Genomic DNA, 14,883 nt, shown 5'->3' on the forward strand with positions numbered 1-14,883 from the left:
ACAAAGCCAGAGATACATACTGGAACTGGGAAGACCTCAGAGACCTTTCCAGGTCAGCATCTTCCAAATAAGGTCATAGATGTTCAGAAAAGGCCGATTGTCCACAAGTACACCTGGCCAGTGTGCGGCTGGTTTCGTTCTAGAATTCATGGCTTGTGCCTTCTTGACCCAGTGCTCCTACTCTGAACAAGGCCACTTCTTGTAACATCCTTCTCTTGTCCCAGACCCCTAGCGGTCTATGCAATGTTTAATTCCCCAATTCTTCATGGAGGGCTAGAACCTCTATCCTATGGCTACAATAAATTACTAGCCTTAGCATCCCAAGGCGGGTCAGCCATGGAGTGGGGACTACAACTCAGACCTCTGAGATCTTGGAACAGGCTTTTTCCCCAACACTTACGTATCACGACACTTCCCTCTAGAACAGGGACTGCTCCTGGCCTCTACCACATGCGCTCCCATCCTTGCCAGCACCATCCACACTACTCAAGGTGGCCAGTTGACATCGTAGACCCAATGCAAGTCAACCAAGACTTCATGCCTCAATCTTATAAAATATTTGCATTACCTTTTAATCCTCAACTTAACACCTCACCTTGTTTTCTGGGAATACTGAGAAATCAATTATGTATTTAGTTAAGGCAGGAGTCTATGGGAGGATGAAGTAATATAGGAAATCAGAATAGCAGAGCAGAAAAATCAAAGGGAGAGGATCACAATGGGTGCCTGTGAATCAATCCATTGACCAATTTGAGGCTATCATTCACTTGTCATGTCCTTGGCCATTGTAAGAAAACTGCTCTAGGTGTCAGAAGAGGTGGGTGGCAGAAGGAGCCCTTTTCACAGTGTCCATTGCCTGGGTTTCTTTCAGGCCTCCCGGTTCTTGTGACAATGTCTTCTTAGTGGCAGCAGCTGAGGCAAGGCCTGCCCTGGAAGGCCCAGCAGCAGCAGCAGGTGAAGCAGCCCTGTCAGTCACCTGCTATCAGATGTCAAGAAACACGTGCACCACAAACCAAGGATCCATGTGCTCTGCAGCCCAAGAAACAATGCCCATCCAAGGGCACAGCGATCCTCACCCAGCACAAGTGTCCTGTGGCCCAGCAAGCCCCCAAGAATAAACAGAAGTAAGGGAAGACTGCCTGCCTGACATTCAGGCTACCATATGGAGCCTTCTCTTCCTCCTGTTCCTCTTCCCTCCATACCCAAGAGCTGCCTTCCTCTCCCACCACCTCCTGCCGGGGGTCCAGTGAAACATTGTCAGGATTTCTTCCCATTTAGCTTTTCCCACCCTGATTTTTCTCCCAAGAAAATATAAGGAAGCCTTATCCTTTCCAGCTTCCTGCCTGGCCACAACTAGGGCCCCATCCATGCTCCCAAAGCAAGGGAAGCATCTGAACTTCTTCTGAGGTTCTACTCTGAGTAGTGGGGACTCCAGAAGCTGAGGCGCAGCTTCTGTCTTACTGCTTCCTCCAACTCCCCTACCATGAACTTTTTTCATTTACTTCCCCCCTAATAAAACTGTGCTTTGTATCATGGTGTCTTACTCCCCGTCTATGATCCATTCATTGGTTCAGAGGGGCATTTTGGGGAAATGAGTGTGCAAACACATATGTGCGGGGAGTATATCCTCATGGGCATCATGGCTCGTGTAATTAATGATGGGGTAAGGTCAGATCCTGACACATCTTACTTAAAGGACAGACAGAAAGTGCAGGGGCTATTTGACAAGAGTCTAAGAGACCCTTTCTAAGTAATCTTATCTACAGAAGGGCAAAGGGAAGAACAGTTTAGCTCCTACCATTAGAGGCCCCTAGGCCAACTGACAAATGTGGTTTTGGTCTCTTGGAAGTTGTCATTCTCAAAAGAAGAACTAACATATATACATGATGTTAAAGTACCTCAAAGCTCATCTATGAATATGTGCAAATGACTTTTTCATGTATTTATGTGTTTTCCATTCATTTATTCATTAATTCACAATCACTCAGCCATTTAATATTTTGCAAATTCCGCTGTGAGTTTGATTCTCCACTCTGCCATGCTGGTTTTCCAGAGCTCTCCCAAAAATATCTATCCTGAGTTTCAGTCTGCTCTGGATTCACAGTCATTCCCTTACACAGGGAAAGGTTGTTGCAGGGATAGTCATGTAGAGAGTATGTGCAGTTTTACAACTGGCCTTGTCAGTTGGATTTTATGTGCCTTATAAAAGTAGTCCTATTTTTTTTTTTTTTTTTTTTTTTTTACAGCTGGCTTCCTCACTCTGGTGCAAGACTGGCTACTTATATTAGAAAGAAGCTGTTTTCTCTGTATGTAAAGAGATGAGTTGTAAAAGCAAGGTCCTGGGTGGGCAGGAACAGTCAACACACACAGCCAGAATTTCTCACTTGAGCTTTATTCTTTCTTTTTGATTTGCTCATGGAATTCTAGCTGCCACCACAGGCAAGGGAAATAATAAATTGCTTCATTTCACACGCTGGACTAAAAAGGAATTAATAACCACATTCTCTTTGTCCCTTTAAAGTTACCATTCATGGCTGATATTTCCAAGTAGCAATTACTTAACACAGTGGGTGCAGGCATTAACCAGGAATGTCAAAGTGTGGTAAAAAGAGTTAAGATTCAGAAGGGAATGTTTCTAACCCAGAGGGTACTCTGACAGTGCTCTGAGCCCCAATCTTTATATTCTGAACTCCTGTCAGGCTGGTATATCTTGGCAGACGCCTAGCCTGGCTCTTTCCTTCTAAGCGCCAACCAGATAATTGTGTGGGTTGGTTGTGTTGGTTTTTAATGCCTTCCTGAAGGCTCTGGTGAGTCCTCCCACAGACACTTAGGGTCCAGGGTTAGCAGACGTGCATAGAGCAGCTAATGTGTGGGACAGGAACTACTGAAACAAGGAGTTCCTCTACTGCAGTCTGAGTCTCAGGTTATCAGCTCGGTGGGGAAGGAGACACATCCATGCCTTCCACACCAATGGCCAAAGACAAAGCCCTACTTCTCTGTGAATATGTGAGAACCCATTCCCTGCACAAGAAAATTTCCCCTTCTTCTTTTTCCTTTTGACTCCCTTCACTCATCTCCCCACCCCACTCTATCTTTCTCCCAGCTCTAGGAACCACCAATCTGTTTTATGCATCTATGAGCTTGGTTTGTTTGTGTTTGTATATATCATACATAGATTAGAAGATTATATGATGTTTGTTTTTGTCTGTCTGATTTATTTCACTTAACATAATGCCCTCAAGATCCATCCATGTTGTTGCAAATGGCTGGATTTCATTCTTTTCCATGGCTGAATAGTATTCTACTATGAGTGTATATATACCACAATCTCTTTATCCATTCATCTTTTAGTGGATACTTAGGTTATCTTGTAAATATCTTGTAGATTGTAAATAATGCAAATTAGTTGTAAATAATACTGCAATGAACATGGGGATGTATATAACTTTTCTTTTTTCTTTTTTTTAAATTTATTTTTATTTCCAGCATAACAGTATTCATTATTTTTGCACCACACCCCGTGCTCCATGCAATCCGTGCCCTCTATAATACCCACCACCTGGTACCCCAACCTCCCACCCCCCGTCCCTTCAAAACCCTCAGATTGTTTTTCAGAGTCCATAGTCTCTCATGGTTCACCTCCCCTTCCAATTTCCCCCAACTCCCTTCTCCACTCTAAGTCCCCATGTCCTCCATGCTATTTGTTATGCTCCACAAATAAGTGAAACCATATGATAATTGACTCTCTCTGCTTGACTTATTTCACTCAGCATAATCTCTTCCAGTCCCGTCCATGTTGCTACAAAAGTTGGGTATTCATCCTTTCTGATGGAGGCATAATACTCTATCCCCAGGGGTACAGGTCTGTGAATCACCAGGTTTACACACTTCACAGCACTCACCAAAGCACATACCCTCCCCAATGTCCATAATCCCACCCCCTTCTCCCAAACCCCCTCCCCCCAGCAACCCTCAGTTTGTTTTGTGAGATTAAAAGTCACTTATGGTTTGTCTCCCTCCCAATCCCATCTTGTTTCATTGATTCTTCTCCTACCCACTTAAGCCCCCATGTTGCATCACCACTTCCTCATATCAGGGAGATCATATGATAGTTGTCTTTCTCTGCTTGACTTATTTCGCTAAGCATGATACGCTCTAGTTCCATCCATGTTGTCGCAAATGGCAAGATTTCATTTCTTTTGATGGCTGCATAGTATTCCATTGTGTATATATACCACATCTTCTTGATCCATTCATCTGTTGATGGACATCTAGGTTCTTTCCATAGTTTGGCTATTGTGGACATTGCTGCTATAAACATTCGGGTGCATGTGCCCCTTTGGATCACTACGTTTGTATCCTTAGGGTAAATACCCAATAGTGCAATTGCTGGGTCATAGGGCAGTTCTATTTTCAACATTTTGAGGAACCTCCATGCTGTTTTCCAGAGTGGCTGCACCAGCTTGCATTCCCACCAACAGTGTAGGAGGGTTCCCCTTTCTCCGCATCCTCGCCAGCATCTGTCATTTCCTGACTTGTTGATTTTAGCCATTCTGACTGGTGTGAGGTGATATCTCATTGTGGTTTTGATTTGTATTTCCCTGATGCCGAGTGATATGGAGCACTTTTTCATGTGTCTGTTGGCCATCTGGATGTCTTCTTTGCAGAAATGTCTGTTCATGTCCTCTGCCCATTTCTTGATTGGATTATTTGTTCTTTGGGTGTTGAGTTTGCTAAGTTCTTTATAGATTCTGGACACTAGTCCTTTATCTGATATGTCGTTTGCAAATATCTTCTCCCATTCTGTCAGTTGTCTTTTGATTTTGTTAACTGTTTCCTTTGCTGTGCAAAAGCTTTTGATCTTGATGAAATCCCAATAGGTCATTTTTGCCCTTGCTTCCCTTGCCTTTTGCGTTGTTCCTAGGAAGATGTTGCTGCGGTTGAGGTCAAAGAGGTTGCTGCCCGTGTTCTCCTCAAGGATTTTGATGGATTCCTTTCGCACATTGAGGTCCTTCATCCATTTTGAGTCTATTTTTGTGTGTGGTGTAAGGAAATGGTCCAATTTCATTTTTCTGCATGTGGCTGTCCAATTTTCCCAGCACCATTTATTGAAGAGGCTGTCTTTTTTCCATTGGACATTCTTTCCTGCTTTGTCGAAGATTAGTTGACCATAGTGTTGAGGGTCTATTTCTGGGCTCTCTATTCTGTTCCATTGATGTATGTGTCTGTTTTTGTGCCAGTACCATGCTGTCTTGATGACGACAGCTTTGTAATAGAGCTTGAAGTCCGGAATTGTGATGCCACCAACGTTGGCTTTCTTTTTCAATATCCCTTTGGCTATTCGAGGTCTTTTCTGGTTCCATATAAATTTTAGAATTATTTGTTCCATTTCTTTGAAAAAGATGGATGGTACTTTGATAGGAATTGCATTAAATGTGTAGATTGCTTTAGGTAGCATAGACATTTTCACAATATTTATTCTTCCAATCCAGGAGCATGGAACATTTTTCCATTTCTTTGTGTCTTCCTCAATTTCTTTCATGAGTACTTTATAGTTTTCTGAGTATAGATTCTGTGTCTCTTTGGTTAGGTTTATTCCTAGGTATCTTATGGTTTTGGGTGCAATTGTAAACGGGATTGACTCCTTAATTTCTCTTTCTTCTGTCTTGCTGTTGGTGTAGAGAAATGCAACTGATTTCTGTGCATTGATTTTATATCCTGACACTTACTGAATTCCTGTATAAGTTCTAGCAGTTTTGGAGTGGAGTCTTTTGGGTTTTCCACATATAGTATCATATCATCTGCGAAGAGTGATAATTTGACTTCTTCTTTGCCGATTTGGATGCCTTTAATTTCCTTTTGTTGTCTGATTGCTGAAGCTAGGACCTCTAGTACTATGTTGAATAGCAGTGGTGATAATGGACATCCCTGCCGTGTTCCTGACCTTAGCGGAAAAGCTTTCAGTTTTTCTCCATTGAGAATGATATTTGCGGTGGGTTTTTCATAGATGGCTTTGATGATATTGAGGTATGTGCCCTCTATCCCTACACTTTGAAGAGTTTTGATCAGGAAGGGATGCTGTACTTTATCAAATGCTTTTTCAGCATCTATTGAGAGTATCATATGGTTCTTGTTCTTTCTTTTATTGATGTGTTGTATCACATTGACTGATTTGCGGATGTTGAACCAACCTTGCAGCCCTGGAATAAATCCCACTTGGTCGTGGTGAATAATCTTTTTAATGTACTGTTGAATCCTATTGGCTAGTATTTTGTTGAGTATTTTCGCATCTGTGTTCATCAAGGATATCGGTCTATAGCTCTCTTTTTTGGTGGGATCCTTGTCTGGTTTTAGGATCAAGGTGATGCTGGCCTCATAAAATGAGTTTGGAAGTTTTCCTTCCATTTCTATTTTTTGGAACAGTTTCAGGAGAATAGGAATTAGTTCTTCTTTAAATGTTTGGTAGAATTCCCCCGGGAAGCCGTCTGGCCCTGGGCTTTTGTTTGTTTGGAGATTTTTAATGACTGTTTCAATCTCCTTACTGGTTATGGGTCTGTTCAGGCTTTCTATTTCTTCCTGGTTCAGTTGTGGTAGTTTATATGTTTCTAGGAATGCATCCATTTCTTCCAGATTGTCAAATTTATTGGCGTAGAGTTGCTCATAGTATGTTCTTATAATAGTTTGTATTTCTTTGGTGTTAGTTGTGATCTCTCCTCTTTCATTCATGATTTTATTTATTTGGGTCCTTTCTCTTTTCTTTTTGATGAGTCGGGCCAGGGGTTTATCAATTTTATTAATTCTTTCAAAGAACCAGCTCCTAGTTTTGTTGATTTGTTCTATTGTTTTTTTGGTTTCTATTTCATTGATTTCTGCTCTGATCTTTATGATTTCTCTTCTCCTGCTGGGCTTAGGGTTTCTTTCTTGTTCTTTCTCCAGCTCCTTTAGGTGTAGGGTTAGGTTGTGTACCTGAGACCTTTCTTGTTTCTTGAGAAAGGCTTTTACCGCTATATATTTTCCTCTCAGGACTGCCTTTGTTGTGTCCCACAGATTTTGAACCGTTGTATTTTCATTATCATTTGTTTCCATGATTTTTTTCAATTCTTCTTTAATTTCCCGGTTGACCCATTCATTCTTTAGAAGGATGCTGTTTAGTCTCCATGTATTTGGGTTCTTTCCAAACTTCCTTTTGTGGTTGAGTTCTAGCTTTAGAGCATTGTGGTCTGAAAATATGCAGGGTATGATCCCAATCTTTTGATACCGGTTGAGTCCTGATTTAGGACCGATGATGTGATCTATTCTGGAGAATGTTCCATGTGCACTAGAGAAGAATGTGTATTCTGTTGCTTTGGGATGAAATATTCTGAATATATCTGTGATGTCCATCTGGTCCAGTGTGTCGTTTAAGGCCTTTATTTCCTTGCTGATCTTTTGCTTGGATGATCTGTCCATTTCAGTGAGGGGAGTGTTAAAGTCCCCTACTATTATTGTATTATTGTTGATGTGTTTCTTTGATTTTGTTATTAATTGGTTTATATAGTTGGCTGCTCCCACGTTGGGGGCATAGATATTTAAAATTGTTAAATCTTCTTGTTGGACAGACCCTTTGAGTATGATATAGTGTCCTTCCTCATCTCTTATTATAGTCTTTGGCTTTAAATCTAATTGATCTGATAGAAGGATTGCCACTCCTGCTTTCTTCTGATGTCCATTAGCATGGTAAATTCTTTTCCACCCCCTCACTTTAAATCTGGAGGTGTCTTCGGGCTTAAAATGAGTTTCTTGGAGGCAACATATAGATGGGTTTTGTTTTTTTATCCATTCTGATACCCTGTGTCTTTTGACAGGGGCATTTAGCCCATTAACATTCAGGGTAACTATTGAGAGATATGAATTTAGTGCCATTGTATTGCCTGTAAGTTGACTGTTACTGTATATGGTCTCTGTTCCTTTCTGATCTACCACTTGTAGGCTCTCTCTTTGCTTAGAGGACCCCTTTCAATATTTCCTGTAGAGCTGGTTTGGTATTTGCAAATTCTTTCAGTTTTTGTTTGTCCTGGAAGCTTTTAATCTCTCCTTCTATTTTCAATGATAGCCTAGCTGGATATAGTATTCTTGGCTGCATGTTTTTCTCGTTTAGTGCTCTGAAAATATCATGCCAGCTCTTTCTGGCCTGCCAGGTCTCTGTGGATAAGTCAGCTGCCAATCTAATATTTTTACCATTGTATGTTACAGACTTCTTTTCCCAGGCTGCTTTCAGGATTTTCTCTTTGTCACTGAGACTTGTAAATTTTACTATTAGGTGACGGGGTGTGGGCCTATTCCTATTGATTTTGAGGGGCGTTCTCTGAACCTCCTGAATTTTGATGCTCGTTCCCTTTGCCATATTGGGGAAATTCTCCCCAATAATTCTCTCCAGTATACCTTCTGCTCCCCTCTCTCTTTCTTCTTCTTCTGGAATCCCAATTATTCTAATGTTGTTTCGTCTTATGGTGTCACTTATCTCTCGAATTCTCCCCTCGTGGTCCAGTAGCTGTTTGTCCCTCTTTTGCTCAGCTTCTTTATTCTCTGTCATTTGGTCTTCTATATCACTAATTCTTTCTTCTGCCTCATTTATCCTAGCAGTGAGAGCCTCCATTTTTGATTGCACTTCATTAATAGCTTTTTTTATTTCAACTTGGTTAGATTTTAGTTCTTTTATTTCTCCAGAAAGGGCTTTTATATCTCTCGAGAGGGTTTCTCTAATATCTTCCATGCCTTTTTCAAGCCCGGCTAGAACCTTGAGAATTGTCATTCTGAACTCTAGATCTGACATATTACCAATGTCTGTATTGATTAGGTCCCTAGCCTTCGGTACTGCCTCTTGTTCTTTTTTTTGTGTTGAATTTTTCCGTCTTGTCATTTTGTCCAGATAAGAGTATATGAAGGGGCAAGTAAAATACTAAAAGGGTGGCAACAACCCCAGGAAAAAATGCTTTAACCAAATTAGAAGAGATCCAAAATCGTGAGGGGGGAGAAAGGGGATAAAAAGAGGTTCAAAAAGGAAGAAAGAAAAAAAAAGAAAAAAGAAAGAAAAAAAAAAAGAAAAAAGAAAAGAAAAGAATTTAAAAAAAAAAAAAGGAAAACGCCTTTCAGAAAGTGGTTGTTTTTCTGTTTCCAGAATTGCTGTTCTTCTTCTCTTCGATCTGCCGATGGATTTTCAGGTGTTTTCAATCTTTAGATAAGCTATCTAGCTGATCTCCGGCTAGCTGAAGCAGTCTCAGCCTGCTACTTCTCCGCCATCTTGACTCCTCCTCCTGTATATAACTTTTCAAGTTAGTGTTTTCATTTTCTTTTGATAAATACCTATAAGTGGAATTGCTGGATCATATGGTAGTTCTATTTTTAATTTTTTGAGGAAACCTCATTTTCCCTTTTTGAGGAAACCCCCAATTTCCACATTGGCTGCACCAGTTTCCATTCCTACCAACAGGGTGCAAATGTTTTCCTTTTCTTTACAGACTTGCCAACACTATTTTTTGTGTTGTCTTTTTTTTTTTTTTAAGATTTTATTTAATTGTTAGAGAGAGAGAGAGAGAGACAGACACAGAGCACAAGCAGGCAGAGTGGAAGGCAGAGGCAGAGAGAGAAACAGGCTCCCCGCTGAACAAGGAGCCCAATGTGGGACTCAATACCGGGATCCTGGGATCATTACCTGAGCTGAAGGCAGACGCTTAACCGACTGAGCCACCCAGGCATCCATTGTCTTTTCAATAATAGTTCTTCTAACAGGTATGAGGTGATATCTCATTGTGGTTTGACTTGCATGTCCTGATGATTAATTATGTTGAGAATCTTTTCATGTGCCTGTTGGCCACCTGGATGTCTTCTTTGGAAAAATATCTATTCATATCTTCCCATTTTGCAATCAAATTGTTTTTGCTATTGAATTATATGACTTCTTTTTATATTTTGGATATTATCACTTATCAGATACATGATTTGTAAATATCCTCTCCTATTCAGTGGGTTGACTTTTTATTTTGTTGATGGCTCCCATTGTTGTGCCGATGTCTTTTAGTCTGATATAGCCTCACTCATTTATTTTTTACTTTGTTGCCTATGCTTTTGGTGTCAGATTTAAAAAATTATTGCCAACAGCAATGTCAAGGAGCTTACTCCCCATGTTTTCTCCGAGGAGTTTTATGATTTCAGATCTTACATTCAAGTCCTTAATTCATTTTATGAAATTAGACACAGACTCCCCTCACAAACATATCCCTGTGGAAAAGAAAGACAGTAAGAGAACATACAGAATGACCCCACTGATGCATGGTCAGAAGACTGGCAGGTGAGTTGAGGAAGGTCTCTGGACATAGTCACATTCTGTGGTTCTCTCTGTGTGCTAGATAGATGGGTGTGGCCACTTTATGAAAATTCATTGAGTTGTGTGTATTTTCCTATTTAATATTGCATTTCCAAATGTTTTCAAAGTGAATTTTAAAAGTACTCAGACAATGTTTCTATACTGACTGGTCAATGACTTTTCTCACTATTCTTGACTGATTTTCCACCCCATTCTGTCTTCAAACCCCATCCTCAACAAATCATTGAGATTGAAATAGGATTTCTGTTCTTTTTTTTTTCACATAAGGAAGCATTTATTTGAGGTTTAACATGAAATCATACAAATAAAATTTGTATAAACACAAATCCACATCGAGTCATAACACAGATAGCAAAAGACAAAGTAAAAACAAAGAAAACTAATTGGCGGCTATATACAGTTGGACACAATTGTGCCTTGTACACTAGAAAGTCTTTTACAAAATAATCATCTTAGATCAACAGAAGACCAATCTTCAATGTCGTCCTGCAAGATGGGTTAACTTTAGCAATTTCCTCCTGTTTTCTCCAATGTCCTCCTTTAGTATGGCTGGTAATTGTTTTGGTGATTGCCACCCCCTCGAGATGCCTTGCCGTAAGTGCTCTGTTGGCCACTGTAGTCTGCATATCCCTGTCCATATCCATAGTTCCCATAGTTATACCCAGTATAATCATAGCCGCCATAGCCACTATAGTTTTGATCACCACCATAGGCACTATTGTAATTTCCATATCCTTGATCATAATAGTTATTAAATCCTTGGTTCCAGTTTTGGCCCTGACCTCGTCCACGACCCCTAGTGCCACCTCGTCCACCAGCTGCAGCACCTCTTCCTCCTTTTTGTTGCTGCTGTTGCTGCCTGTATACCTCTTTGGGTTGTGCAACTTTGATTTCACACTTCCCAGAACCGATTTGATGATATCTGCTTTCTAATAATTTCTTTACTGGCTCTTCATCTGTATATGTGATAAAACAAAATCCTCTTCTTTCATTTGTTTTTGTATCCATGGGAAGTTCAATATTTTCAATCTCTCCAAAGGCTCCAAAATATTCTTTAATTTGTTCTTCCGAAGTATCTGGGCTCAATCCACCCACAAACACCTTTTTGGGCGGTTCTTTCCCTTTTAAAGCTTTGGCCCTTTTGGGGTCTATCAATTTGCCATCCAGTTTGTGTTCCTTCAGTTCCAACACCTTGTCCACACTAGCCGCATCTTTGAAAAGCACGAATCCGATTCCTCTCGATCTTCCGGTCACCGGGTCCGTCTTAATCGTACAGTCCACCACTTCCCCAAACCGGGACAGATACTCGGTCAGATCCTTCTTGCTCGTGTCCCAGCTCAAGCCTCCAATAAACATTTTACCGTCATCCTGCTGGTTCTTGCTCGCGTTGATCTTGGATCCCTCTGCGAACTCCTCTATGTTGCTGTACTCGCTCATGTCCTCCATGGCGGCGGAGCTGTCGGCCGGGGGGTGCTGGCGCGCAGTCCGGGTCGCGGCGGCAGCGGCGGCGGAGCGTTGTATGGAGCTGGATTTAAAATGGCGGCGGAAGAGCAGGATTTCTGTTCTTATGAGGAAAGGAAAGTATACTTAGAAAACCTCTAAATGTGGCAGTAGGGGAGGAAGCTCACCACTCTTTCTTTGCTCTATTCCAACTTCTTATCATTCTGTTTGCCCAGAAAATCTCTCCACCTCAGAACAATGTCCCATTTGATCCCCCAAATATGCCTCTTTGGCCTAAGAATAATTTTGAGCTGGAGACAATTGGGACATAGCAAACACAGAAAAAGTCACCCATTTTCTGCAGGAGGCAGGCTATAAATTCTCCTTATACTGGAGACAGACTTCAATGAGACCAGAGAGGGCATCAGAGGAATCTGCAAACAAACATTCCTCTTTAGTTCCCTCTTAGATATTTGCCTTCCCACAGTTTGGTGCCCTGGGAAGCCTATCCTGTCATTTTTCTACAAATGCATTGTTCTTTCTTGAAGAAGCTAAACAACCCACAGTCCTGAGGTTATTTGGCTTATTCTTTGTCTTAAGTTTCTCCCTGGAGATGTGCACTGTACATATTAGTAAACGGTTTTTTAAATCTTTTTAGTCTTTCCTTTTATTTTTTAAAGTTTCTGAGCTAAAAACCTAGAATGGCTAGAAGTACAAGTTTCCCCTACCACCCAAAAGTAAAATACTCCTGTGAAAACTTTAGTAAACTGAAATGGTATGAAGCAAAGAAGCAATGGCCACTAATTTAATATGGGATTTTTTTTTTTTTTTTAGCATTCCCAGACCCAGAAAAATATCCTCTCTTAGGCTTTTCTGATACCTTAGGACACACCTTGCTAAAGGATGCATAAACTAAATGGAGATGGAACACAGATACTCATGGACACAGTTTTGCAAGAACTTTAATATCCCACAAGAATTTTTCACAAGAAAATTATGGAATGTTCTGAGTCACTGCAGATGACTTGCCAATAGTTAATGTACTTCAGATCCTGGTGGCTGGATGATGAGACACTGAGTGCATTCCCAGGCAATGAGCTTGGCAGGGCTACTCAGAGTGTGCACTGCCTCTATAAGGGCTTAATACTTAAACAAAAGCTTAACACTGTTTTCACCTTTTTCCCTTTTTTCATAAACATGACAATATTCTTCCAATTTCTTTTGCAGCCACTCTTTTGGTTAGTAAAAATGGAGACTAATGTAGGTCTTTGTTTAAAAAAATGGTAGAATGAGAACTTTGAGAAGTGAGTGATACTTATAGCTTTGCCTCCCTCCTACACCAGCATAAAGTGGCAGGGACAAGATACACTGAGGCCTTTATGAATCTTAGTTGATCTTACCTGTAAGATAAAGTCTTACATACCAAAGGCATGATGGTCTCCAGACAGGTGACATGGGACAGTCTACTGACTGACTCCAAGCCACTGGCTCTAGGACCTGCCCAGCCAAGCCAACCAGAGCCTGTCCTTTGATGATTATTTGGAGAGAGGGTTGGGTTGAAGTGTGTGTGGAAGTACTTAGCCTTCTTTAGATGGGGCATAATTTCTTCCCAAGGCTCCCAGTGACCTCAGGCTAAATACCCATATCTATCAGCATCTAGTTGCATCAACATCCATATGTGCCCAGTACTCCCCTCACCTCCTTTCCACAAAGAGGCATTCAGGGTACTGGAGCTCTCTGGTTCCAGAGAACAGGAGTTCAGTTATTCTGTTAGAGAAAATGGGCAGTGTCGGAGGACTTGTTAAAAATCCACTGGTTAGAACTAAGGGTAGCTCAGATAGGAACATTTTTTTTTTTTTTAATACCAGATGACGTCCATTGTAATCAAGGGAGAAAAGCCATTGGGTTGAGAACCTAGTGTTCCCCGTTATTTGAAACACAGATCCCCAGGCCTTCCCTTGTTATTTCCATGCCTTTAAGATAAAAAAAATGATAGTGGTACTTTTAATAAGCATAATTCTTATGCTTAGATCAGTTGGGGAAACACCTTTCACCAATGGGTATTGGGTCCCGAACACCAGAAGGATGTTTATTTGTCCACCAGACTTCATAAAGGATGGGACTTCATACTTGACATTTGGTTGTGGGTCAGAAAATATGTGTTTGATAAGTGGCTAACTGACTACTTCAAAACCACAAAAATTATAGTATGTTCTAAATCACTGGAGATGAGTTTCCAATAATGAATTTACTTCAGACCCTAGGGGGAAGAAACACACCTGATAGCTAGTATCCATCTACTATGTTGTAGTCATTAAAGGAGTTGCTTTGCATATGTAATCTCATATAATAGCAGCTCTGGAGGCAAATATTATCATTCCTAACTTACAGGTAAGATCAACTAAGATTCATAAAGGCCTCAGTGTATCTTGTCCCTGCCACTTATTTGCCATGTAAACGTGACAGGTGACTTATTCATTTTGCTTCAGCTATACATCTGTAGAATGGATTGAATAACTTGGTCCTAGCACTGCTATTGTGAGGATTGATGTCAAGTGCCTAAGCCAAAACCCTGTAAGTACCAATCAAACTGGAGCTATTATTATTAAGAAATGTTCCCAATATCATCCACAAATGCCTAGTTAGGAGCAGAGTCAGAATTTGAAGCCAGAATTTTTATTTTCTCTGACCTATAGGTATAGATCTTCATATATACTCTGCAAACAGGAGGTGCTTTGTTTGAGAAGTGCATGGGGAACAAAGCAGGCATAGCTGAACAAATGGAAGAGGAGCCAGCAACTACAAACAGCAGTCAACTCCAATGGGTTTTGAACTCTGTGCAGAAAATATTAAGCCATGAAGTTGTCACTGTGTCCCTTCAACAATGAAAGATGGCAAGGCAAGATGGGCATGTAGCATACCTAGGACATTAGTCTGAACCATCCAAGGTTCCATTTTAAAACTTGATACCCTCAACAAGAAAGCATCTGTGTCTTTGATCATCCATACCCAGAGAAATTATCTCAAATAGAGTCCTTTTTTATAAAAAAAATTAAGCTTTATTTTTTTTCAGTCTTCCA

The 14,883-nt window shown here is 40.8% G+C and overlaps 2 protein-coding genes across 2 annotated transcripts; one reads left to right on the forward strand and one right to left on the reverse strand.

Annotated features, from left to right (window-relative positions):
* Window positions 1-891: 891 nt before the first annotated feature.
* On the forward strand, window positions 892-1,513 carry SPRR4 (small proline rich protein 4). The gene is given in 1 exon segment (XM_032361187.1): window positions 892-1,513. A coding segment is annotated over 1 exon segment (237 nt). The 3' UTR covers window positions 1,129-1,513.
* Window positions 1,514-10,612: 9,099 nt separating this feature from the next.
* Window positions 10,613-11,913, reverse strand: LOC116567636 (heterogeneous nuclear ribonucleoprotein D-like). Its single transcript, XM_032302843.1, has one exon. It carries the CDS (start codon window positions 11,807-11,809, stop codon window positions 10,904-10,906), a length of 906 nt encoding a protein of 301 aa, XP_032158734.1. The 5' UTR covers window positions 11,810-11,913; the 3' UTR covers window positions 10,613-10,903.
* Window positions 11,914-14,883: the final 2,970 nt, after the last annotated feature.

Source organism: Mustela erminea, chromosome 10, assembly GCF_009829155.1.
Source record: "Mustela erminea isolate mMusErm1 chromosome 10, mMusErm1.Pri, whole genome shotgun sequence".
In the NCBI taxonomy this organism is placed as follows: domain Eukaryota; kingdom Metazoa; phylum Chordata; class Mammalia; order Carnivora; family Mustelidae; genus Mustela; species Mustela erminea.

Coding starts and splice junctions, on each gene's coding strand:
- LOC116567636 (XM_032302843.1), bottom strand. CDS start 11,809: ATGGAGGACATGAGCGAGTACAGCAACATAGAGGAGTTCGCAGAGGGA.